The sequence below is a fragment of the Capra hircus genome, chromosome 20 (genome assembly GCF_001704415.2).
Source record: "Capra hircus breed San Clemente chromosome 20, ASM170441v1, whole genome shotgun sequence".
Classification (NCBI taxonomy): domain Eukaryota; kingdom Metazoa; phylum Chordata; class Mammalia; order Artiodactyla; family Bovidae; genus Capra; species Capra hircus.
The window spans coordinates 498,886-522,768 of NC_030827.1; the positions used below are offsets into that span (position 1 = coordinate 498,886).

Sequence of the window (23,883 nt, forward strand, 5' to 3'; positions counted from 1 at the left end):
GTCCCGCCCTGCACTGCAGGCCGAAGCTTGCTAGGTAGGGGCTTTGTGTTGATCTTTTCTCAGCTCCCCAGCCCTGCCCTCTGTGTCGTGGAGACTTGTGTGGGTCTCCCTCAGCACCCTGAGCTCATCCTCTGTGTTGTGGGGCTTGTGCGCTCTTCTCTCTGCACCGTGGGGCTGCTGTGTGCTTTTCTGGGTTCGCCAAGCCTGCCATCTGGTTGGGGCCGTGGTCTGTGAGCTGCTTATGGGTTGAGAAGTGCAGCTTTCTCTGTTTTCTGCCCTCTAGGTCCCTGCTCTGCCACAACAGCTAAGATTCTGCATCTCCCCACTTAGTCCCACCTGTGAGGGAACTTCCCCGTGCACTGGGCCTCTTCCTTCTGCGCAGCGCCCCACCCCCTGGGGGCACAGGCTCCGTCCTGAAGTTCTCGGTCTCTTCCCTTTTTGTGTCTCCCTCCTCTCTCCAACCTCATTCCAGGGAGCTTAGCCTGCCCTCCTGGAGGCCTAGGGTCTTCTGCTGTCGCCTAGAGGTTGCTTTGAAGGAGTGGTTCTATATCTTGATGAGTTTTTGATGTATTTGAGGGGAGGCTGACGAGCTCCCTGTCTTACTCCTCCACCATCTTCTTCCACCTTTGAATGCTGCGTCTTAAGCCAGCTTGTTCGCCCCTCCTTTTTCATCTAGAGGCTCTCTAGTTCCTCTTTGCCTTCTGCCATTAAGGTGGTGTCATCTGCTTGTCTGAGTTTGTTGATATTTCTTCCTGCAATCTTAATTTCAGCTTGTACTTCATCCAGCTCAGCGTTTTGCATGGTGTATTCTACATATAAGTTAAATAAGCAGGGTGACAATATACAGCCTTGATGTACTCCTTTCCCAATTTTTAACCAGTTTCTTGTTGCATGTCCAGTTTTAACTGTTGCTTCTTGACCTGCATACAGGTTTCACAGGAGGCAGGTCAGGTGATCTGGTATTCCCATCTCTTTAAGAATTTTCATTTTCCATAGTTTGTTGTGATCCACACAAAGGGCTTCCCTCATAGCTCAGTTGGTAAAGAATCTGCCTTGTCTGAATCCAGCTTGAACATCTGGAAGTTCTTGGTTCACGTACTGTTGAACCCTAGCTTGGAGAATTTTGAGCATTACATTGTTAGCATGTGAGATGAGAGCAATTGTGTGGTAGATTGAACACTCTTTGGCATTGCCCTTCTTTGGGGTTGGAATGAAACTGAACTTTTCCAGTCCTTTGGCCACTGCTGAGTTTTCCAAATGTGTTGGCATATTGAGTGCAGCACTTTGACAGCATCGTCTTTCAGGATTTGAAATAGCTCAGCTGGAATTCCCCATTCCCCATCAATAATGGTGTTCTAAATGCAAGTATGACCATCAGCCTGCTATGTGTTCCGACAGAGACCATCCTCCCTTGAAGAGGCCACACTCCTACATCCTTCTTCCTTTCTCCATGATTCCAGCCAACTGTTCAGTGAAGGATCCAATTAGTCCAAGCCAGGGTTTCTCAGGCTTAGGACTACTGATATGTTGGGCAGGATAATTCTCAGTTGTGGAGGTTGTGCTGTGCATTTTAGGATGTTGAAGAGCATTTCTGACCTCCACCTGCTCTGTGCCAGTGGCACCCCCTGCCCTGGTGTCTAGACATCTAAATGTGTCTAGACATCTCCAAATGTCTCATGGGGAGGGCAGAGTCTTTCCCAGCTGAGAAGATCTGCAATGGATGGACACAAACGGGAACTTGAGAGGGAATAGATCTATCAATTCCAAACCTGGAAGGAGGGGTCCTTTGTTTTCAGCATGGAAAGTGGAGGCTGTGGGCTCCTGGCCAGCAGCTCCTCCTGGCAGGGATACCCAGGATGTGTGACACGGTGTGTGTGTGTGAGGCTGTGTGACACTGTCTGTGTGTGTCAGGCTGTGTGACACTGTGTGTGTGTGTGTGTGTGTGTGTCAGGCTGTGTGACAGTGTGTGCCACACAAAACCTACCTCCTCCCCCACTCCCCCAGCCCACCCCCAGTTTCATTCTTTTGTGCTGAAAGGTGGGACGCTCATGTCAAAGGTGTGTTGATGGGGGCTCAGGGCACCTGGCCTGTGCAACTCTCTCTTGCCCAGGAAATAGCAGGCAAAGGAGTGCCTGGGTTATTTGCTGACGCTTGGTGAATCTGCTGCCCACCGGAGTCTTTTTCCCAGTGGAGTTCTTCACAGGGGAGATAAAAGCCATCTTCCAGGGAAGTGAAGGTGACCTGCATCCAGCCAGTGGTGGCCTCCAGACCCTTGGCATTTCTCACTCAGAGAGGCCCTGGGCCCCCAAGGAAGCCTCTTGACTGGAAGCTGAGGGTGGGGTCTGCCCCCTCCCCTCACTCACTAGTCCTCTCCTTGAGCTCTCTTGCTCACGGCTTCAGCTCTGGCCTCCTAAGAATCTTGGGCTATCCTCCTCCCTCACATGAGACCTGTGTGAGGGCAGACAGATAGGGGGGGCTGCAGGGCCAGTCTTCTTCCATTGCTTCTTTACCCCACCCTGGGTTCACATTCTTCAGAGAGGCCTTCCTCAAATTCACTGTGTAAAGTACCCACCAGCTAATGTGCCAGGTCATCTCTACTTTTTAAATACTATCTGATGTTTTCTTTGGTTGATTGCTTGCTTTACATATTTATTTATTTACTTGTTTGTTTGCACTGAGTCTTAGTTGTGGCATGCGGGATCTTGGATCTTTAGTTGTGGCATGCAAACTTCTAGTTGTGGCATGTGGGATCTAGTTCCCTGACCAGGGATTGAACCTGGGCTCCATGCATTGGGAGCTCAGCGTCTTAGCCACTGGACCACCAGGGAAGTCCCTTTTTGATTGCTGATTGACAGTTAAAAGTTAAGCTCCAGGAGAGGAAGGAATTTGTCTTGGTCATCTTTGTAGTCCTTACTGCCTAGATCAGAACCTGGCACAAAGCCGATCTTCAGTACATGCTTATGGAAGAAATGATGAAAGGAGGGGATTTAATCAAGCATTGGAGTGCCGAGAGGAAAGCTTCCTTCATCTCATGTTCTCTGTGCTGGAGTGGCTTCCTCTTCTGTGACTCTTGGCCCCCAGTATGTGAGCACACGCCCTGCAGACCCTATGCCACGTGTTCGGTCTTCTCTTCCATATCTCTGGGGAACTCTGGATCCGTTTTTCCCATGTCATGGTGCAAGAAGCCAAGTTTTTCCACTTATTCCACACCAAACTTGCCCCAACCATGAATGCAGTAATCTTTGCCCCAGGGAGTGAGAAGGTCAGGAGTAAAATAAAACACACATCACAGAGGAGGGCTAAGCTTCTGGTATTCACAAGAGCATCTGATGGCTCTCTTATCCATTTATTTTAATGATATCAGCATATGACAATCTGTTGAGAAAAAAGAAAACACACACACACACATTATTTATCCCGTACTGGTGAAGTGGCACTATTACATTGTTTTTTTAAAAAAATCTTAAAATTTTTCTTTTTAGAAACTTATTGAGTTAGAGAAATAAGCTTTGCCAAATGCCGCATTCTGTCTTTCCTGGTCCTGCTAGCTGGCATCTCTTGTCAACTTTCCCCAAGTGTTTCCTATGGCACTAACCAGACTGGGAAGTGTGGTTAAGCATTACCAAACCAGACCACACCCCAGCTTGCAGACCACCTGAGGACACCGGGAGATGGCTGTGAGAGAAAGTGCAGACACCTTCCTGGCCAATTGGAAAGTCTGTTTCAGACTTTGCACTGCCTGGATGCCCCTGGGGAGTAGCAGGAATAACTTTAGCCTGGGTAGTCTGTACCTGCTCCTGGTGTTGATTTCCTGGATGACCTTGGTCCCTGGTCTAGAAGTGCCGTTTCTCTGATTATCAGTGTTCTAGCCACCAAAGGCCCCTATGGGTTCCTCTCACTGTGATATCTGGGATCCTTTGTCTTTGGGGGCAGGTCCATTTATGGTAGGGACTTCTGCTCCTAGCAAAGGCAGTGGCTGGCTGCTCAGCCTAGGGGTTCAGTCTGTTGATAGCTTTGTATCTGGTGAAGGGCAAGTTTGGCTCAGTTCCCATTCTGGCCACCTCTATGTTCCTGAGGATTGTCCTGGGGATTTTTGCCTCTTTCCCTGGCCCTCGGGGGTCTCCCTCCCTTTCCTTGCCTCTTTCCCACATTTCCTCCTCTCTGTCATCTTTCTGAAGTTTCAGACTCAGTTTCTTTTCAATGAAATTGAAAAGGCAAAGCCATGTTGTGTAAAGGGCCTTTTGGCATGTCATTAATAGCAACAACAACAGTAATAATAACAGTAGCATCTTACATTTAAAGTTTTTAGTTTACACTTTACAAAGAACTTTTAAGTACATTCTCTCATTAGGGTCCCTTGGTTGAGTTCAAAAGGGACGCTTCCTTCCACTCCCCAAGCCCTGCTTGGGGGGAAACATAGCCCGGGCTGCTTCTGCACATGTGTACATCCTCACACACAAGCACTGAACCACTGAATGCAGGTTACCTGACTGAACTGTTTCTTCCCCATGGGACTTTCTAGAATTTGTCTGCTCCAGTAAGAGAGTTTTAACCTCCATTTGTTAGAGAAGCTTCATTTGGGGAGAATTTTCTTAATGGTACTGAGTTTGGCATTCCATAAAGTCAGGACTTCCAAAACTGAGGGGGGAAGGCTCAAAACTGGCCCCCACCCCGGCAGCCACCCTGAAAGAATCTTGTCTTTTTGGCTGTCTTGGCTGACTGTGACTGATTAGGGGTTGGTCCCAGGGGGTGGCTGGCAGAGAAAGGCTTCAGAATGCTTGGGGCAGATGGAGGGAAAGCTGTGAGCTTGGCGAGTCCTCTGAGAAAGTCAGGGATCCTTGGTGGGGCTCTCAAGATGGCGGGCTGGGTGGGCTTTGTGCTGGGTGGGGAGAGCTGGGTAGGAATGTCCATGGCAGAATAAGGCTCACGACCACCTGCCTGCATGAGGAGGGCTGGGAGTGTGTGGGGAGTGGGAGGGGTCATGGGGAGACCCTTCCAGGGCAGAGCTTCTGAACCACCACAAGGACTTTGTGACCCATTTGGAAATGAGTGTTGTCTAGCCTCAATAAACCAAAGTCAACAACTAGGGGGAACCCCAAGGCCATTTTGGGTGGCAAAGCCCTGTCTTCTTCTCCCAGACCTTTCTCTACATTGCTGCCAGCTCTTTTCCTAAAACAGAGCTTGTTCTACTTCCCCTGCTCAAAAACCTGCTGGAGCCCTGTGGCCTAGCCTGCTACCCGTGGCTTTTTGTTGTCAAACTCCTGCCTTCATATCTTCCCCATTTATCCCTGCTTCCTAGTAGGCAGCCACATTCCTGCCCCTCCAGACCTCTGACTGCCCCCCAAACATGCCAGGTCTTTTCACATTTCCCTGCTTTTTAATAGAGAATCATGGAAATTTCAACTCCCTTCCCTGTGTCCTGGCAAACTCCTATTCATTCTTGAAGACTCAAGATTTGGATATTCTTTACTCTGGACAGCTACTTCCATATAATAAAGCAGTTATCTATTTCCATGATTGTTTCTGCCTCAAACTGCAGAATCCTTAGAAGCAGGACCTGTCTTCTTCCCATGAAGAGAAAGTCCTGGAGTCAGGCTGGGCCTAAGTCCTAGCTCTGTTAATTTACTAGGCATCTGTTCGTGTGCAAGTTCTTTAACTTTTCCATGCTTCAATTTATTGAACTGTAAAATGGGTTAGCAGTGTCTGTACTACAGAGTTATTCAGAGAATTCAATGACTGTGTATTACATATTAGTATATATAAATTAGAGTGGTACCTGATGTATAATGTAGGAAACACTAAGCCAATCTAGCCATTAATATGTAAAACAGCCGTCATAAGGTACAGTAAGCACCTGGAACATGATGTCTATTATATACACATATTTTAAAGAAAATGCCCCCATCTTATCCCTCTCTCCTCTTCATCATCCCTTCTTTGTTCTTTCTCTCCCTCGGTGCCCCTTCCTCCCCTTTTCTCCTTCCTTCCTACTCCTCCTCCCTTGGTTTTCCTTCCATCTTCCTTTCCTTTCTCCCATCTTGACTCTTTGAGCCTTTGGCTTGCAAGAACCTCGAGGCTCTTCTGGGGATGCTCAGTGCTGGATGGGCCACTGCACCCCGCTCTCTCTTCCTTGATGCTTCTGCAGGGGGAGGCTCCCAGGGGAGGGAGGGATGGTTGTGGGCCCAGAGGTTGCTGTGAGTGGCTGGCCCCTGGGCTGTCTGGCCTGGCCTGATGGGGGTGGACAGGGATGGGGCAGGGGCAAGTCTCCCTCAGGAGTCTGGGCTGAGTGGGCTGGCCTTGCTCACGTTCCCTGATACCTAAGTCTCTCAGTCTAGAGTCTTTCTGATATTAAGTAAGCAAAACGAGAACAGGAAAAATACCAGAAGAAACTGCCTTTCCCTTCCTGGCACGGCTTCTCTGCTGGACTTTAGCTGCCTGAACCTCCTGCATTTATGCTACTCTGGAGACGGAACCCAGAGTTCAGAGTTTGGGCCCCAGGCTTTGGTCTTCCAGTTATCATAGATGAGGCATAAGGTGAGTTACTGGGGTAAAAGAGGCCTCACGTTTCCTCATCTATGAAACAGGACTATGTTCTCAGGGGCAGGGGCTATGTGGACAGAGTAGGGTGCATTATGGCTGTGTGTGGAAAAGTGTTGCGGATGGGCATGGCGTCTTTGTCATAAAGATGAGGATCTGGAGGATGAGGTCTCAGAGGCCTCTCTGTCCCATGGCAGGAGCCTTCCAGAACTTTCCAGAGCTGTGGGCAGGCTTGGCCCCTGACCCTCCTTATTCCCAGGAGCCCTGGCTCCCTGTTCTCCTGAGCTCACCTTCCAATACGAGGTGGACCGAGGGAGGAGAGTGGCTCAGAACTTCCAGAGGAAGGGCTGGGGCTAGGGCCCGAGGAGACGGGTGAGCACCATGCCCCTGGGGGGAGACACAGGGGGACTGCCTTCCTGGAGATAGGCAGGAGAAGGGGCACTATTTTCAGATTTGGCCAAACAGGCTCAGACTAAGCCTGTGGCAGATTCAGACAGTCCCAGAATGGAGTCAAGGGCAGCCAGGAAGGGGCAGGGGCTGTGAGCTGTGACCCTGCAGGACCCAGGGCTCAGCGGCTTTTCCTGGAGGAAGTGGACACCCTGGGCCTCAACCACCAGGGCTGAAAAGCTGGGTGCTTTCAGGGAAGGAAGAACAGTCAGTAAAGATCAGAAGAAACAAAGGAAAATCTTTCCCTTTACTTTCTTCCTCTTCTCATTCCTTTTCCTGAGCTCCGTAAGCAGGTCTTCCTTTCTGCCAACACAATCGTGCTACCTAAACGTGCAAGCCTCCTCCTTCTGCCTCAGTCAGGCTCTCACTTCTTCATGTTCATCCTTTTGTTTTAAAACATTTTTATTAGTTCTTTTTTTCCCTTAAAACTTTTAACAGCTGTTTATAAAAACATGACAATTACACCACATGGAACAAAAAATCTGGTAAAAATAACTCACTATATGGTACATATACTCAGACGGTGTGATATATTTATATAATAAAAGAAGAAAATAGTCACTTTCCATAATAAAATAAGTTCTATTTTTTGTCTATTTTACAATATACTTAATATTCTTTTCTTCTTTTGCTTCCTCTCCGGTTCCCACTTCTTCACTCCAGGCCTTGCAGGCAGGAGACCAACGGCCGTCTCCATCCGACCCAGCTGGAGCCCAGGAGGCAGAGTGGGTGCAGGGCCCTTAGGAACACGGGCGGCAGCCGCACTCTAAGTGTCTCTCCAGCTCTTCCACGAACGAGGAGCCGTCTGTGCACTGAAAGACGTACTTCCGCCGCTTGCTGCGGGTGGGCTGGCAGCACTGGGGCCCGCAGCCCCCACGACACTCCATGACAGGTATCTTGGAGGCCGTGGCACATGATGCATAACCCTTCTGGCGGCGGATCACCTCTCGGACCACCTCTCCGAGGCAAGGCATTTCTGCAGAGGGCACAAGAGGCAAGGACAGGGCGTTGGTGGTGCAGCTGGTGGTCCAGGGTAGGCTGCTCCAAAACACTTGTGGTCTGAGGACCATATGTACTTATACATTCTCTCATCCTTCCATCCATTTCTCCACCCATTATCCCAGAGGTCCCCAACCTTTCTGGTACTAGGGACCAGTTTCATGGAGGACAATTTTTCTATGGATGGAGTAGGTCGGGAGATGGTTTTAGTTTTGCCCGCTGCTCACCTCCTGCTGTGCCTGGCTCCTAACACGCCACAAACCACCCCGTCCATGGCGCAGGGGTTAGGAACCTCTCCATTAACCCATCTATCTCATGCAAGCTTAGTGCCCTTTCTGTGCCAGGCTGTGTGTGTGCGTGCATGCACTGTTGCTTCAGTCGTGTCCAATCTTTGTGACCCCATGGACTGTAGTCTTCCAGGCTCCTCTGTCCCTAGGATTCTCCAGGCAGGAATATGGAGTGGGTTGCCCTACCCTCCTCCAGGGGATCTTTCTGGCCCAGGGATCAAGCGCTTCCTGCAATGGCAGGCAGATTCTTTGCCACTAGCGCCCAAGGTAAAACTAAGCCCTGAGGATACAAAAGTGACAAGATCAGGCTTGGTCCCTTCCTTCAGGGAACTTAAAGACCAAAGTAGATGTGGCAAGTTGGTGGACTGAGGGCTAAACCCCATCCCACAGCCCATCCCACACATATGTTGATTGCACCACAGGTGCTTAACAGCCAAATTAAATGCCAACATAAAAAAAGCCCTGAATGTTTCATCTAAACGTTGGGATATCTGGTTTCTTTGAAAACCAAGGGGTCTGGGAAGCTAAGCCTGCATCCCTGCATGGCAGTGACGGGCTGAAGCTGAGAGCTTTAGACAGGATAGGAGACATCCAGTTTGCCCTAGTCCTCACTATTCACGATAGCCTGTCTCCACTGGGGTAGAGTCTAGACACTAATTATATAGTCATTTAAATGCATATATTTGTAATGATAAACTGAGGTGAAGAAACAAGACAGGTTTACACAAAATACATAGTAAAGGAGCCTGACTAGCCTGGGGGCCAGATATTGTCTCTCTGGGAAGTGATGCTGGAGTTGAGGTGTGAAAGAGGAATAGGAGTCAGTGAGCCAAAGGGTATGCGTGTGAGCTTTCGCACAAGTTGTAGAAATGAGAGGAGGGAACCCCCTGGATCTGCTTAATCCTCTGGTTCCTGACCCAGCTTCTCACCTTGACTCTGCTACTGTTCTCAGTCCGCTGGGAAAGCATGTGGAGCAAGGCAGTGAAAACGAGAGTAATGGACCTTGGCCGCATGGGACCTTTGGCCTCTCAGCCTTGGACCAGTCCCTTGCCATCCCTGACCCTCAGTTTCCTTGTCTGGAAAATAGTGACACATTTCCTGGTCCTTCCCGCTTCTTCATGGGCTCTTATGAGCATCAGAGAGATTGTGAATGCATTTTAAAGCTTTAGGTGGTTAACGTGATGTAATGTGAATTTTGTTAAGCTTGATGTAGTTTTTCAAAATTATGAGATTGTTAAAAGGATAGAAAAGAGACTTATGATCACAGGTGTGTGTGATGTGGGGAGGGGTAGAACGCAAACTCCGCACACTGGGCCGTCGAGTTGAAGGGAACAGGAGTGCTATTTGTATTGTCGTGGCAACTTTTCTGGTAGATTTGAAATTATGTCAGAATACATTATTTTGAAAGTTAGTTAAGAATGGTATTTTAATAAGGTATAAAATGTGAAAGAGTCCTCTGGTGATGGGGGGTGACCTGCCTGGGATTCTGGCGACAGGGAGGGAAACAAAGGCTCAGGTTCCGTGCCAGAGAAAAAACTCCAAGATGAGACAGAACCATTTCAACTGTAACATAATTTCAACTTTCCGTTTTTGATTAATGCACTAAAGGGGCCACTAAGGGAGGTAAGTAATTTGATGTTTTCAAAATGGGAACAGACCAAGGAGCTGTCTTCTGTTGACCCAATAATGGCAGAAGGATTGGAACGAGACTGCAGAGCAACAGCTGAAATGTTAGTGTGCGTAAGGCTCTTGTTAAAATGCAGGTTCTGATTTGAAAGGTCTGGGCAGGACCTGGGCGTCTGCATTGCTAATAAGTTCCCCGGTGAGCCAGTGGTGCTGCTTAGAAGGCCACACTGGCAGCTCAAGGGCTGGCAACTAGAACAGGATAAAGGGAGGGGAGAGGGGAGAAAGGATGACCAGACAGCTCACCTAGTCCTGGCTGTTTGCTAGACAGTTTCAGTTTGTTTCTCTCAAGGTTGCTAAGCTGTTTCTGAACCTTTGACCTACAGGAACCATGTGGGATAGAGCATGTTTAGTGCAGTTCTGAACTGCTATGTTTTGGTGCTAATTTATTATGCAGCAATGGATAGCTCATACAGGAAGGTATAGTGTTGCTCCCATATTCAAAGTGAAGGAATTTGAGGCTCAGTAGGAGAAGACAATGGCACCCCACTCCAGTACTCTTGCCTGGAGAATCCCATGGATGGAGGAGCCTGGTAGGTTGCAGACCATGGGGTTGCGAAGAGTCGGAAACGACTGAGCGACTTCACTTTCACTTTTCACTTTCATGCATTGGAGAAGGAAATGGCAACCCACTGCAGTGTTCTTGCCTGGAGAATCCCAGGGATGGAGGAGCCTGGTGGGCTGCCGTCTATGGGGTTGCACAGAGTTGGACACGACTGAAGCGACTTAGCAGCAGCAGGTGACTCAATGAGGGTTGCATAGCCTCTAATGGCACAGCTGGACCTGGAACTCAGGCCATGGGACACATGTGGAGTCTGACTCTGACCCCCTGCATCCTTTTGAGGGCCCCCTCCCGTGCGCACAGTGGACCCACCTTGTTCACAGTGCTCCCCACTAAAGCCAGGCTGGCACAGGCAGTAGGGCTCCCCTCGATCTGAGATGTGGCACTGTCCCTGGTGACATTTGAAGGTTGAGCAGGCACTGTTGGAGTCATTCTTTTGGTCGCACAAGGCCCCTCCATAGCCTTCGGTGCACCTGCACACGTAGGAGGTTCCAGACGCCACACACTTCCCCTGGACGCAGCTGGGGGCAGAGGTAAGGATGAGCGGGGAACCAGGCAGGCAGAGCAGCTGCAGGCTTCCTCTGTCCACCCCAGCCACTCCCAGGCTCGGACCAGGGGACTTGGAGCTGTGGGATCCTAGGCCTGCTCCATCACATGGTCCACCCTCTGTCAGCCCAGTGGCCCAGTATCAATCAGCTGGAGGCTCATGAGTATCGCCCAAAGACCACTGTCAGCTGGGAGTGCAACAAGGCTGGCTTATTGGCTGTTTCATACCCAGACATCAGAGCCCACCAATCTTAGTGGCAAGTCACTGCTCAGAGAAACCTAAGCAGTCTCCAACCAATTTAACTGTTCTGCCATCTTGATTGTTAGCATGACTATCACTACCACTACCACCAGCTACTGCCTGCTCTGTGTCAGGCATTAGAGCGCATACTTTATGCCCAACATCAGTCTTATTTTCTACTATCGCCTCTCCTCTGCAGACCTGCGCGGTAGACAGTCCTATCTACATCTCACAGAGGACAAAGTGATGCCACAGCCTGGATTCTTAATCATGCTGCAGCATTCTCCCTACTGGGATGACATTCAGAGCCAGGGTTCATTGTGGACATATTCACTGTACAGTCAAACATACACACACACTTCAGAGCAACCCAGGAGCCTCTGCCCCCTTCCAGCTGTCCTTTGCTTCCAATTCACAATATCATGTCCCAGCTTGCTCAGCCACGCCAGTTACCAGGCATGGCTCCAGTGTTGTTTTTGGTTGATTCAGATCTCTGAACACTGAGGACGCTGGGCATCTTATGTTTAGTACAAGGTCCGACAGATTGTAGGCCCACAGTATTTGAATGCATAATGAATGCCAGAGCTATGCCATGGTTCATCTGTGTGTGGCTATACACCCCTGGTGCCTGCATGGGGGGCCACTGCTGAGTGGGGAGCCGAGCTGGGGCAGAAATGCACCCACCTGCCATGGCACGTGTGTGCTGGTGCCCCATTCCACTTGGCTTGGAGGCACGTGGGGGCTGCTGCAACTCTAGGCAGGCTCTGATGGTCACTTGACAAGCACTTTTCAGCCAGGCCCTTGCACACTGACGTCCCTTCTGAGCAAGACCTGCTGTCTGTGTAAGTGCCTGACCTTCTGAGCAGTGCCCCCACGGGTCCTGCCTATAGTCTGACTGCAGTCCGTCCAGCTTCTATCTGTGCTCACTTCCTGCTGGGGCAGGGGTGACGGGGGGTGGGGAGGGCGTGCAACACAGACCTGTGGCCAAGGCAGGGGTCACGGGCCTCCTGGTCGCATAGCGGGCCGGCCCAGCCCGGGTGGCACTCACACACCACGCTGTCCTTCTCCACGGCTCGGCACAGGCCGTGCCTGCACACGCTGCAGGACTTGCAGCCTGGCGAGACACCCAGGGCCTGTGGGGGGAGGGCCTTGAAGTCCTGGAGCTCGTTGTTGATGCGCACCTCGTGGATGCAGCCGTGGAAACCGCCCAGTGGCCGGTCTGTGCCCTGGCGTAAGGCTGAGAGGCCGGTGGAGGTGGGGATGCCTGCGGGAGGGGTGCCAGACCACAACCTGAAGACCCGCCTCTGCCCACCCTGCTCACCCACATCCCAGCCCTTGGAGGTGGACTTTTGGGGAGAAGTCTTGGGAATCTCAGTGTTGAACAGCCTCCTCTGGTCCTGTTTTGCCTTTTGTACATAACCCTTTGAGAACTCTGAGCGCCAGGCTGTGCTTCAGGCCCAGGCTCTGCCACGCTGCTCGCTCCTTCTCTCTTTGGCCTTTGAATGCCCTTAATTTTAAACATGCTCCTCCACACACATCAGCTGAGCCTCAAAGCATCAGAGGAGGTGGCAGAGCCAAGGCGAGCCTGCATATTGGAGGGTCTGCACCCTGTCTGCATCTCCTCCCTCCCCATTTCATCTTCACCTTCTCCCAGCGCCTGAACAACTTGTAGTTTCTCAGAAGGAGCCCTGCCCTCTCTCCTTTTCTCTTCTCTTCCCCATGACCTGGCAACTGTTCACCCTTTAGGAAGCAGCTTGGCCATCACTTCTACAGGAAGACTCCCTTGATTGGCTTTGGCTGTGAGCCACACCCGTGGGCCTGGGTGTGGGTACCAGAGTCCAAGGGACAGGTGGGAGGACATGGGGTTTACCTCCAAGGTAGAGGGGGCTGTTGATGCTCACTGCTGGCTGCTTCTGGAGCTTTCCCAGGCTTTTGGGGGCTCCTTTGTCCACCACCAGGTTCAGGGTCTGGTTTAGCATCACTAGCTCCACGCTGTGAAACTGCCCATCATTCACAGTCTCCACGCTGGGCAGGAGAGAAAGGGGAGAGACAGAAGGTTTGCTGAATGCCTTCCACAGCCTGTACCATGTGTGAACTTGACTGGGATTCCTTCGTTTTATATGGGAGTAATTCCAAACAACATAAATCACAAAAATAAAAACAGTACATAGAATTCTTATTACCTGTTATACCTATAGCTTCTCCAGTTATTCATTTCATCTGTCTTATCTATTTACATAGATTTAGCTCAGAGATAATGCAGGTTCAGTTCCAGATCACCTTGGTAAAGTGAGTCACTTTTCTAGTTTCCCAGTGCATATAAAAGTTATGTTTATTAAATACTCTATTAAGTGTCAATAGCATTTTGTCTAAAAAGCAATGTACATACCCTAAAAAATACTTTATTGCCAAAACAATGCTGTCACTCAAGCCTTCAGGGAGTCAATTTTTGCAGTAATAACATCAAACATCACTGATCACCATAACAAATATAAAAGTGAAAAAGTTTGAATATTGTTAGGATCACCAAAATATGACACAGCCATGAAGTGAGCAACTGCTGGGAAAATGGCACCAATAGACTCGCTCAACACAGGGCTGCCACAAACCTTCAATTTGCAAACAATATAGTATCTGTGAAGCACAGTAGAGCAAAGTGCAACAAAATGAGGGGTGCCTTTAAGGGTATTGAATCAGTTATCAAAAACTCCCCAACAAATAGAAGTCTAGGACTAGATGGCTTCATAAATGAATTCTACCAAACAAATTCGTTTACTTTTTTTCTATCAAACATTTAAAGAAGACTTAATAAAAATCCTTCTCAAACTCTTCTAAAAGTAGAATAGGAACAAATACTTCCAAGCTCTTTTTACAAGGCCCGCATCACCCTGATACTGAAAAACAAGAATACCATTAAAAAATGAAAATTACAGGCCAATATCCTTGATGAAAACAGATGCAAACATTCTTAATAAAATATTAGCAAACCTAATTCAATAGTACATTAAAAGGATCAGACACCATGATCAAGTGGATCAATCAGTGTGATATAGACCACATTAACAAAGGATCAAAATCATATAATCAGCTCAATAAATGCAGAAAAAGAATTTGACAAAATTTAACCATCTATTTATGATAAAAACCCTCAACAAAGTGGGTGTAGAGGGAACATTCCTCAACATAACAAAGGCCACATATGGCAAACCCACAACTAACATTATACTCAGTAGTGAAAAGTAGAAAGCTTTTCCTTTAAAATTGGAAACAAAACAAGGATGTCCACTCTCGCCACTTATATTCAACATAGTATTGAAAGTCCCAGCCTGAGCAACTAAGAGAGAAATAAAAAAGGTATAAAAAAAGTGAAAGTCAAAGTCACATAGTCTGTCCAACTCTTGGCGATCCCATGGACTGTAGCCTGCCCAGCTCCTCTGCCCATGGGATTCTCTAGGCAAGGCAAGAGTCCTGGGGTGGTTTGCGATTTCCTTCTCCAGGGGATCTTCCTGACCCAGGGATCGAACCCAGGTCTCCTGCATTGCAGGAGATTCTTTACCAACTGAGCCACTAGGGAAGCCCCAAAAGGTACACATATCACAAAGTAAGAAGTGAAACTGTCACTACTTGCAGATGAGATGATATATGCAGAAAAATCTAAAGTTTCCACTGAAAACCTGTCAGAACTAACAAATTCAGTGAAGTTGCTAGACATAGAATTATAAACATCAGTTGCATTACTCCACTTACATCAATGGACAGATCATCCAGACAGAAAATAGGGAAACACAGGCCTTAGATGACACATTTAGACTAGACAGACCTAATTCATACCTACAGAGAGTTCCATCCAAAAGCAGAAAACACACATTCTTCTCAAGAGCACAGGGAACATTCTCCAGGATAGATCACATGCTGGGCCACAAAGCAAGCTTTGGTAAATTTAAGAAAACTGAAATTGTATCAAGCATCTTTTCTGACTACAACACAGTGAGATTACAAATCAACTGTAAGGAGAAACTGCAAAAAACCTCACAAATACGTGAAGGCTAAACAATATGCTACTAAACAACCAATGGATCACTGAAGAAATCAGAGAGGAAATAAAAAATGCTTAAAGACAAATGAAGATGAAAGCATGACAATCCAAAACCTCTGAGATGCAGCAAAAGCAATTTTGCTTTTATAGGGATGTTTACAGCAATACAAGCCTACCTCAGGAAACAAGAAAAATCTCAAACAACCTAACTTTATACCTAAAGCAACTAGAGAAAGAAGAATAAACAAATTCCAGGCTTAACAGAAGGAAAAAAATCAGCAGAACAAAAAAAAAAGGAAAGAAAATAAAATACAAAAGATCAATGACGCTGAAAGCTAGTCTTTGAAAAGATAAACAAAATTGATAAACCTTGTAAAGTCATGCTCAAAATTCTCCAAGCCAGGCTTCAGCAATACCTGAACCGTGAACTCCCTGATGTTCAAGCTGGTTTTAGAAAAGGCAGAGAAACCAGAGATCAAATTGCCAACATCTGCTGGATCATGGAAAAAGCAAGAGAGTTCCAGAAAATCATCTATTTCTGCTTTACTGACTATGCGAAAGCCTGTGACTGTGTGGATCACAATAAACTGTGGAAAATTCTGAAAGAGATGGGAATCCCAGACCACCTAACCTGCCTCTTGAGAAATCTGTATGCAGGCCAGGAAGCAACAGTGAGAACTGGACATGGAACAACAGACTGGTTCCAAATAGGAAAAGGAGTACGTCAAGGCTGTATATTGTCACGCAGCTTATTTAACTTATATGCAGAGTACATCATGAGAAACGCTGGACTGGAAGAAACACAAGCTGGAATCGATTGCCGGGAGAGATATCAATAACCTCAGATATGCAGATGACACCACCCTTATGGCAGAAAGTGAAGAGGAACTAAAAAGCCTCTTGATGAAAGTGAAAGAGGAGAGTGAAAAAGTTGGCTTAAAGCTCAACATTCAGAAAACGAAGATCATGGCATCCGGTCCCATCACTTCATGGGAAATAGATGGGGAGACAGTGGAAACAGTGGAAACAGTGTCAGACTTTATTTTTCTGGGCTCCAAAATCACTGCAGATGGTGACTGCAGCCATGAAATTAAAAGACTCTTACTCCTTGGAAGAAAAGTTATGACCAACCTAGATAGTATATTCAAAAGCAGAGACATTACTTTGCCGACTAAGGTCCGTCTAGTTAAGGCTATGCTTTTTCCTGCGGTCATGTATGGATGTGAGAGTTGGACTGTGAAGAAGACTGAGTGCCGAAGAATTGATGCTTTTAAACTGTGGTGCTGGAGAAGACTCTTGAGAGTTCCTTGGACTGCAAGGAGATCCAACCAGTCCATTCTGAAGGAGATAAACCCTGGGATTTTTTTTGGAAGGAATGATACTAAAGCTGAAGCTCCAGTACTTTGGCCACCTCATGCGAAGAGTTGACTCATTGGAAAAGACTCTGATACTGGGAGGGTTTGGGGGCAGGAGGTGAAGGGGACGACCGAGGATGAGATGGCTGGATGGCATCACAGACTCGATGGATGTGAGTCTGAGTGAACTCCAGGAGATCGTGATGGACAGGGAGGCCTGGCGTGCTGCGATTCATGGGGTCACAAATAGTCAGACGTGACTGAGCAACTGAACTGAACTGAACTGAGGAAAACTCATCAAGAAAAAAAGGGAGAGGGCCTAAATCAGTAAAATCAGAAATGAAAAAGAAGAACTTAAAACCAACACTGCAGAAATACAAAACACCATAAGAGACCACTAAGGCACCTGTGTGCCAATAAACGGACAGCCTAGAAGAGACGGACAGAAGCTTAGAGAGGACAACCTTCCAAGACTGAACAAGGAAGAGAAAGAAGATGTGAGCATACCAGTTATAAATGCTTGACTTGCATCTGTGATTAAAAGACTCCCAATAGGGACTTGCCTGGTAGTCCAATGGTTAAGAATCTGCTTCCCAATGCAGGTAACATCGGTTGATCCCTGATCAGGGAGCTAAGATCCCACATTCTGCTGACTAAACCCATGCACCACAACTACTGAAGCCCACGTGTCTAGAACCTGTGCTCAGCAACAAGAGAAGCCACTGCAATGAGAAGCTTGCACATTGCAAAGAAGAGTAGCCCCCACTCTCTACAACCAGAGAAAACCGTGCAGCGAAAAACAAGGCTTTTCAAATAAAACTCCCAACAAACAAAAGTCCAGGACCAGATGGCTTCATAGGAGAATTCCATCAAACATTTAGAGAAGAGCTAACACCTATCCTTCTGAAACTATTCTAAAAACTTGCAGAGGAAGGAGCACTTGCAAGCTCATTTTGTGAGGCCACTATCACCCCAATACCAAAACCAGACAAAGATATCACAAAAAAGAAAAGAGCAGACCAGATCACTGATGAGCATAGACACAAAAAATTCTTAAGAAAATATTAGCAAACCAAATCCAACAATACCTTAAAAGGATCATATACTATGATCAAGTAGGATTTATTCCAGGGATGCAAGGATTTTTTAATATCTACAAGTCAGTTGATACACTATATTAACAAATTGAGGGGGAAAAACCATATGGTCATCCCAATAGATTGGAAGCTTCTGACAAAATTCAGTATCCATTTATGATAAAAGCTTTCTAGAAAGTGGGCACAGAGGAAACCAACCTCAGTATTATAAAGGCACGTGTCACAAACCCACAGCTGATATCATATTCAACAGTGAAAACCTGAAAGCATTCCCTCTAAGATCAGAACAAGAAAAGGGAGGTCCACCCTCACCACTTTCATTCAGCATAGTTCTGGAAGTCCTAGTCACAGCAATCAGAAAAGAAAAACAAATTGAATGTGTCTTTTTGAATGATGATTACAAAACATATATATGAAACAAATATATATATATAATAGAAACAGATCTGCAGACACAGGAAACAAACTTATGGTCACCAAAGGGGAAAGGGGGTGGGGATAAATTAGGAGTTTGAGATTAATGCATGTACCCCAATATCCATTGTAGCACTGTTTACAGTAGCCAGGACATGGAGCAACCTAGATGCCCACTGACAGATGAAGGGGTAAAGAATCTGTGGTACATAGATACAATGAACTATTACTCAGCCATACAAAGGAGCAAGATCAGGTCATTTGTAGTGATGTGGATGGACCCAGAGTGTGTCATACAGAGTGAATAAGTCAGAAAGAAAAATATCATATATTAATGCATATATACAGAATCTAGCCGAATGGTACAGATGAACCCATATGCAGGGCAGGAACAGAGATGCAGATGTAGAAAACAGATAGGTGGACGTGGGGACGAGGGGGGGGGATGAACTGGGAGAGTAGCTGACATACATACACTACAGCGTGTAAAACAGGTAGCTAGCGGGAAGTTACGGTACCGCACAGGAGCTCAGCTCGGGGATCTGTGATGACTCAGTGGGGTGCGTGGGGGTGGGCGGGAGAGAGGCTCAAGAGGGAGGGCATATGTGTATGTATAGATGACTCACTTCATCGTACAGCAGAAACTAACACAACACTGTAAAGCAACTGCACTCCAAAAAAAAGATCTAAACAGATATTTCTTCATAAAAGATATACAAATGGCCAACAGGCACATGAAAAGACGCCCAGCATTACTAATTATTAGAGAAGTGCAGATCAAAACTACAATGAGGTATCACGTCACACTGGTCAGAACGGCCATCATCAAAAAGTCTACAAATAATAAATGCTGGAGAGAGTTTGGAGAAAAGGGAACCCTCATACACTGCCAGTGGGAATGTAAACTGGTATAGCTATTATGGAGAACAGTATGGTAGTTCCATAAAAAACTAGAAATAGAGTTACCGTATGATATTGCAATCTTACTCCTGGGCATATATCCAGAGAAAACCATACTTCGAAAAGATATCTGCACCCCAGTGTTCACTGCAGCACTCTTCACAATAGCCAAGACATGAAACAACCTAAATGTCCATCAACAGATGAGTAGAGAAAGGGGGTGTGGTACGCATATACTACAATACAATACTACTCAGCCATAAAAAAGTGAAATAATGCCATCTGCAGCAACATTGATGGATCTAGAGATTATCACACAAAACGAAGTAAATCAGAGAAAGCCAAATATCATATGATATCATTCATATGTAGGAGCAACAAAATAATACAAGTGAACTTATTTACAAAACAGAAATAGAGTCATGGACATGGGAAGCAAACTTACTGGTACCAAAGGGGAAAAGTGGAGGGTGGAATAAATCAGGAGTTCGAGATTAACATAAACACATTACTATATATAAAACAGATAAACAACAAGGACCTACTGGATACCATAGGGAGCTATACTCCGTCTTTTGTAATAACCTACATAGGACAAGAATCTGAAAAAGAATATATATGTAAATACTTTTCTGTACATTGGAAACTAACACAGCAGTGTAAACTATATTAAACTATACTTCAATAAAAAAAGCAAAAAAAATCAGTTTCATTTCTATACACTAATAATTTTTATCAGAGAAATTAAGAAGGGGAGGAATAAGATGAGAGATTGGGACTGATATATAAACACTGCTATACATGAACTAGATAACTGATAAGAATCTACTGTACGGCATGGAAAATTCTACACAGTACTCGGTAATGACCTATATGGGAACAGAATCCAAAAAAGAGTGGCTATAACTAACTGACTCAGGCTGTTGTAAAGCAGAAACTAACATAACATTGTAAGTCAACTATATGCCAATAAAAATTAATTTAAAAAAGAAAGAGAAATAAGAAAACAATCCCACTTATATTGCATCAAAAAGAATAAAATACCTAGGAAAAAATAATTAAGGAGGTGAAACACCTGTACTCTCAAAATTGTAAGACACTGATGAAAGAAACTGAAGAAGACAAAAATAAATAGAAAGATATTCATTGCTCAGGGACTGGAAGAACACTGTTAAAATGTCCACACTACCCAAAGTAATCTACAGATACAATGCAATCTCTACCAAAATTCCAATGGCATTTTCCACAGAAATGGTCATTGAATTGATGTGATACCGTAAAGGACTGTGAATAGCCAAAGCAATCTTGAGAAAGAAAAGGCTAGAGCCATCACTCTTCCTGATTTGAAACTGTATTACAAAACCACAGTAATCAAAATAGTAAGATATTGGCATAAAAACAGACACATCAATAAATGGAACTGAAAGGGTAACAGGCAGGAAGGCCAGGGGTCTCTAAATGGAGGAAATAGGCCCAAGTGTCAGACACTTTTTTCTCTCTCTTAAGCGGCAGGAGGAAACAAACTAGGGATTTTTTTTCCCCCTTCTCTATACAAATTTAGGGGGCTTCCTTGGTGACTCTTAAAATACTGTGTTGTCATAATGCCACCTGGTTCTACCTGCACTGAACTTTTCTCAAATCTTGATTTCACCAATGCATTTTTCATATGGAAATGTTTGTCTTAAGCTATGCTAATGTACTATGCATTTACCCCAGTCTCTGTCTTCAAGTCAGTTCCGCCTAATGGCTCAGAACCGACTTGACAAACCAGTATGTTATACTCAAACACAGTTCCCCTAATCTATGTAAATGAAACTATTTGTATGGTAATCTGCCTTTCTACAAGATTCAAGTCAATAATGTTATGGCCTGGGATGACTCCTCTGGTGCCAAGATTATCCCAAAATGCATCTTATGGGTGAGGGGCCTGGTGCCATTCTCTGAGTTTTAAGACATCCCTTTCTTTCATTAACAGACTGCTAGTAACTATACAACATCAAGCTAAAAACTAGCAGGCGGGTATTCTTTCTGCCCGCTTCTGATGTCTATGTCAGAAGCTTTCTCTATCTCCTTTGTACTTTAATAAAACTTTATTACACAAAAGCTCTGAGTGATCAAGCCTCATCTCTGGTCCCAGGTCGAATTCTTCTCCTCTGGAGGCCAAGAATCCCAGCGTCTTTTTGTGGTTCGGCAACAATCTTTCAGAACTAAACGGAAAGTCCAGAAATAAACTCGTGCACACGTGGTCAATGAATTTCCAAAAGAGGAACCACCAATATAAAATGGGGAAAGGACAGTCTCTTTGGCAAACGGTGCGAAGAAGAGTGGGCAGTCACATACAAAGGTACGAAACTGCACCACCACCTTACACCACACATAAAGATTAACTCAAAATGGTAAAGGCTTGAACATAGAACCTGAAATGTAAAACCCCTAGAAGGGCACAAAGGTGGCGATCTCCTTGACGTCATCTCGGTGATGATTCTCTGGATTTGACACCAAGAGCACAAGAAACAAAAAATAAACGAGACCACATGCAGCTGAAAAGCTTCTGGGCAGCAAAGGAAATCATCAACACAATGAAAAGGTAACCTACTGAAATGGGAGAAAATATTTGTAAATCATACATTTGATAAGGGGTTAATATCTAAAATATATAAAGAATACATACATCTCAATAGCAAAAACCCAAACAATCTGATTTTAAAATGGGCAGGAAATTTGAATAAACCGTTTCCCAAAGAATTCATACAGATGTCCAACATGTACATGAAAAGTGTTCAGCATCACTAACTGTTGGGGAAATATAAATAACAACCACAACAATATGTCGCCTCACACTTGTTGGAATGGCTAGTATAAAAAAGACATAACAAGGGTTTATGTGGAGTAAAAGGAACTCTTGTGCATCATTAGAATATAAATTGGTGCAGTCACTATGGAAAACAGTATAAAGGTTCTTCAAATAGTTACAACTACCATATGATCCAGCAGGTCCACTTTGAGATATTTATCTGAAAGAAACAAAAATTCTTATGAAATATCTATGCTCTGAGATCCACTGCAACGTTATTTACAGTAGCCAAGACATGGAAGCAACCTAAATGTCTATCAATGGATGAATGGATAAATGTGGTGTATATATGTACAGTGTAACATTATTCAGCCGTGAGAAAGAAGGTCACACACTTAACTGTACAGCACATGGAACTCTGCCCAGTGTTATGTGGCAGCCTGGATGGGAGGGGAGTTTGGGGGAAAGTGGCTACATGTATATGTATGGCTGAGCTCCTTCGCTATTCACCTGAAATTATCACAACACTGTTAACTGTCAATATCCCCAATACAAAGGGCTTCCCTTGTGGCTCAGCTGATGAAGAATCTGCCTGCAATGCGGGAGACCTGGGTTTGATCCCTGGGTTGGGAAGATCCCTGGAGAAGGGAAAGGCTACCCACTCCAGCATTCTGGCGTGGAGAATTCCAGGGACTGTATAGTCTATGGGGTCGCAAAGAGTCGGACACAGCTGAGCGACTTTCACTTTCACTTCCCAATACAAAATAAGAAGTTTAAAAAAAAGAAGGTCATACAATACGACCTAACTTATATGTGGAATCGAAAACAAAGTAAAATGAAAAAAAAAAAAAAAACAGAGCTCGCAGATCCAGAGAGAAGTCTGGTTGTCACCAGGGGTAGGGGACGGGTGGGTGACCGTGGAAGTGGGTCGGGAGGTACAAACGTCCAGCTACAAGCCAAGGAAGTCCTGGGGGTGCTATGTACAGCATGGTGCCTATGGTTAATAATATTCTATTTTTGGAAGTTGCTAAGAGAGTAAGCCTTAAAAGTTCTCATCATAAAGTTAAAAGAATTATAACTAGGTAGGGTGATGAATCTTAACTAGACATATTGTGGTGATCACTTTACAATACATACAAACATCAAATCACTATGTTGTACACCTGAAACAATATAATGTTATATGTTCTATATAACATATATGTGACGTTAATATCTCAATTAAAAAAAAAGTAAGGATTCACTCCCAATGAAAACCTCCCATAACCTTGCCTGCGCCAGTAGGTACTCATGGGTTAATACGCAACCCTCTTCCTGCACATCCTAACCACGGGCTCCTGGAAAGAATGCCTGAAGCCGGTGGTTTTCAAACAGTGGGTCCCTGAAGGTTTGGGATTGGCAGTGCCACAGGTTCTGATTTTTTGGCGCCACCTTGTGAAACTCCAGTACTTTGGACACCTGATGCGAAGAGTTGACTCACTGGAAAAGACTCTAATGCTGGGAGGGATTGGGGGCAGGAGGAGAAGGGGATGACCGAGGATGAGATGGCTGGATGGCATCACTGACTCGATGGACGTGAGTCTGAGTGAGCTCCGGGAGTTGGTGATGGACAGGGAGGCCTGGCGTACTGCGATTCATGGGGTTGCAAAGAGTCGGACACGACTGAGTGACTGAATTGAACTGTGACTCACAATGGTCCCATTTCTACTTTTTTTTAAAAAAATCATGGACTTTGAAGTAAAACACAGATGGGAAAAATGGCTCTGCTGCTACAAAAGAGAAAAAAAAAACTGGAGAAAAATAAAGCCAAACCCCAAACAACTTGCTGTGAACTCTAAAAGAGATAATCCTACTATGGTTCCAAGGCCCAGTGAGTAGTTTCCTGGTCATATATTTAGGAATTTCAGAGGAGAAAGGGGCTCTAACAGTCTTCCTCATTATCCGCCAAGCCCAGTGAAACAGCACGGAGTAGGAGGTGGGAAGCC

At 45.8% G+C, this 23,883-nt stretch overlaps 1 protein-coding gene across 1 annotated transcript in view; it reads right to left on the reverse strand.

The window, feature by feature from the left end:
- Window positions 7,369–23,883, reverse strand: part of SLIT3 (slit guidance ligand 3) — a 719,548-nt gene continuing 703,033 nt past the window's right edge. The window contains exons 33-36 of the mRNA XM_018065519.1: window positions 13,173–13,327; window positions 12,281–12,566; window positions 10,828–11,036; window positions 7,369–7,960 (exon numbers count right to left, since the gene is read on the reverse strand). Coding sequence (XP_017921008.1) covers window positions 7,725–7,960; window positions 10,828–11,036; window positions 12,281–12,566; window positions 13,173–13,327 — 886 coding nt within the window. The 3' untranslated portion in view covers window positions 7,369–7,724. The remainder of the gene's footprint in view (window positions 7,961–10,827; window positions 11,037–12,280; window positions 12,567–13,172; window positions 13,328–23,883) is intronic.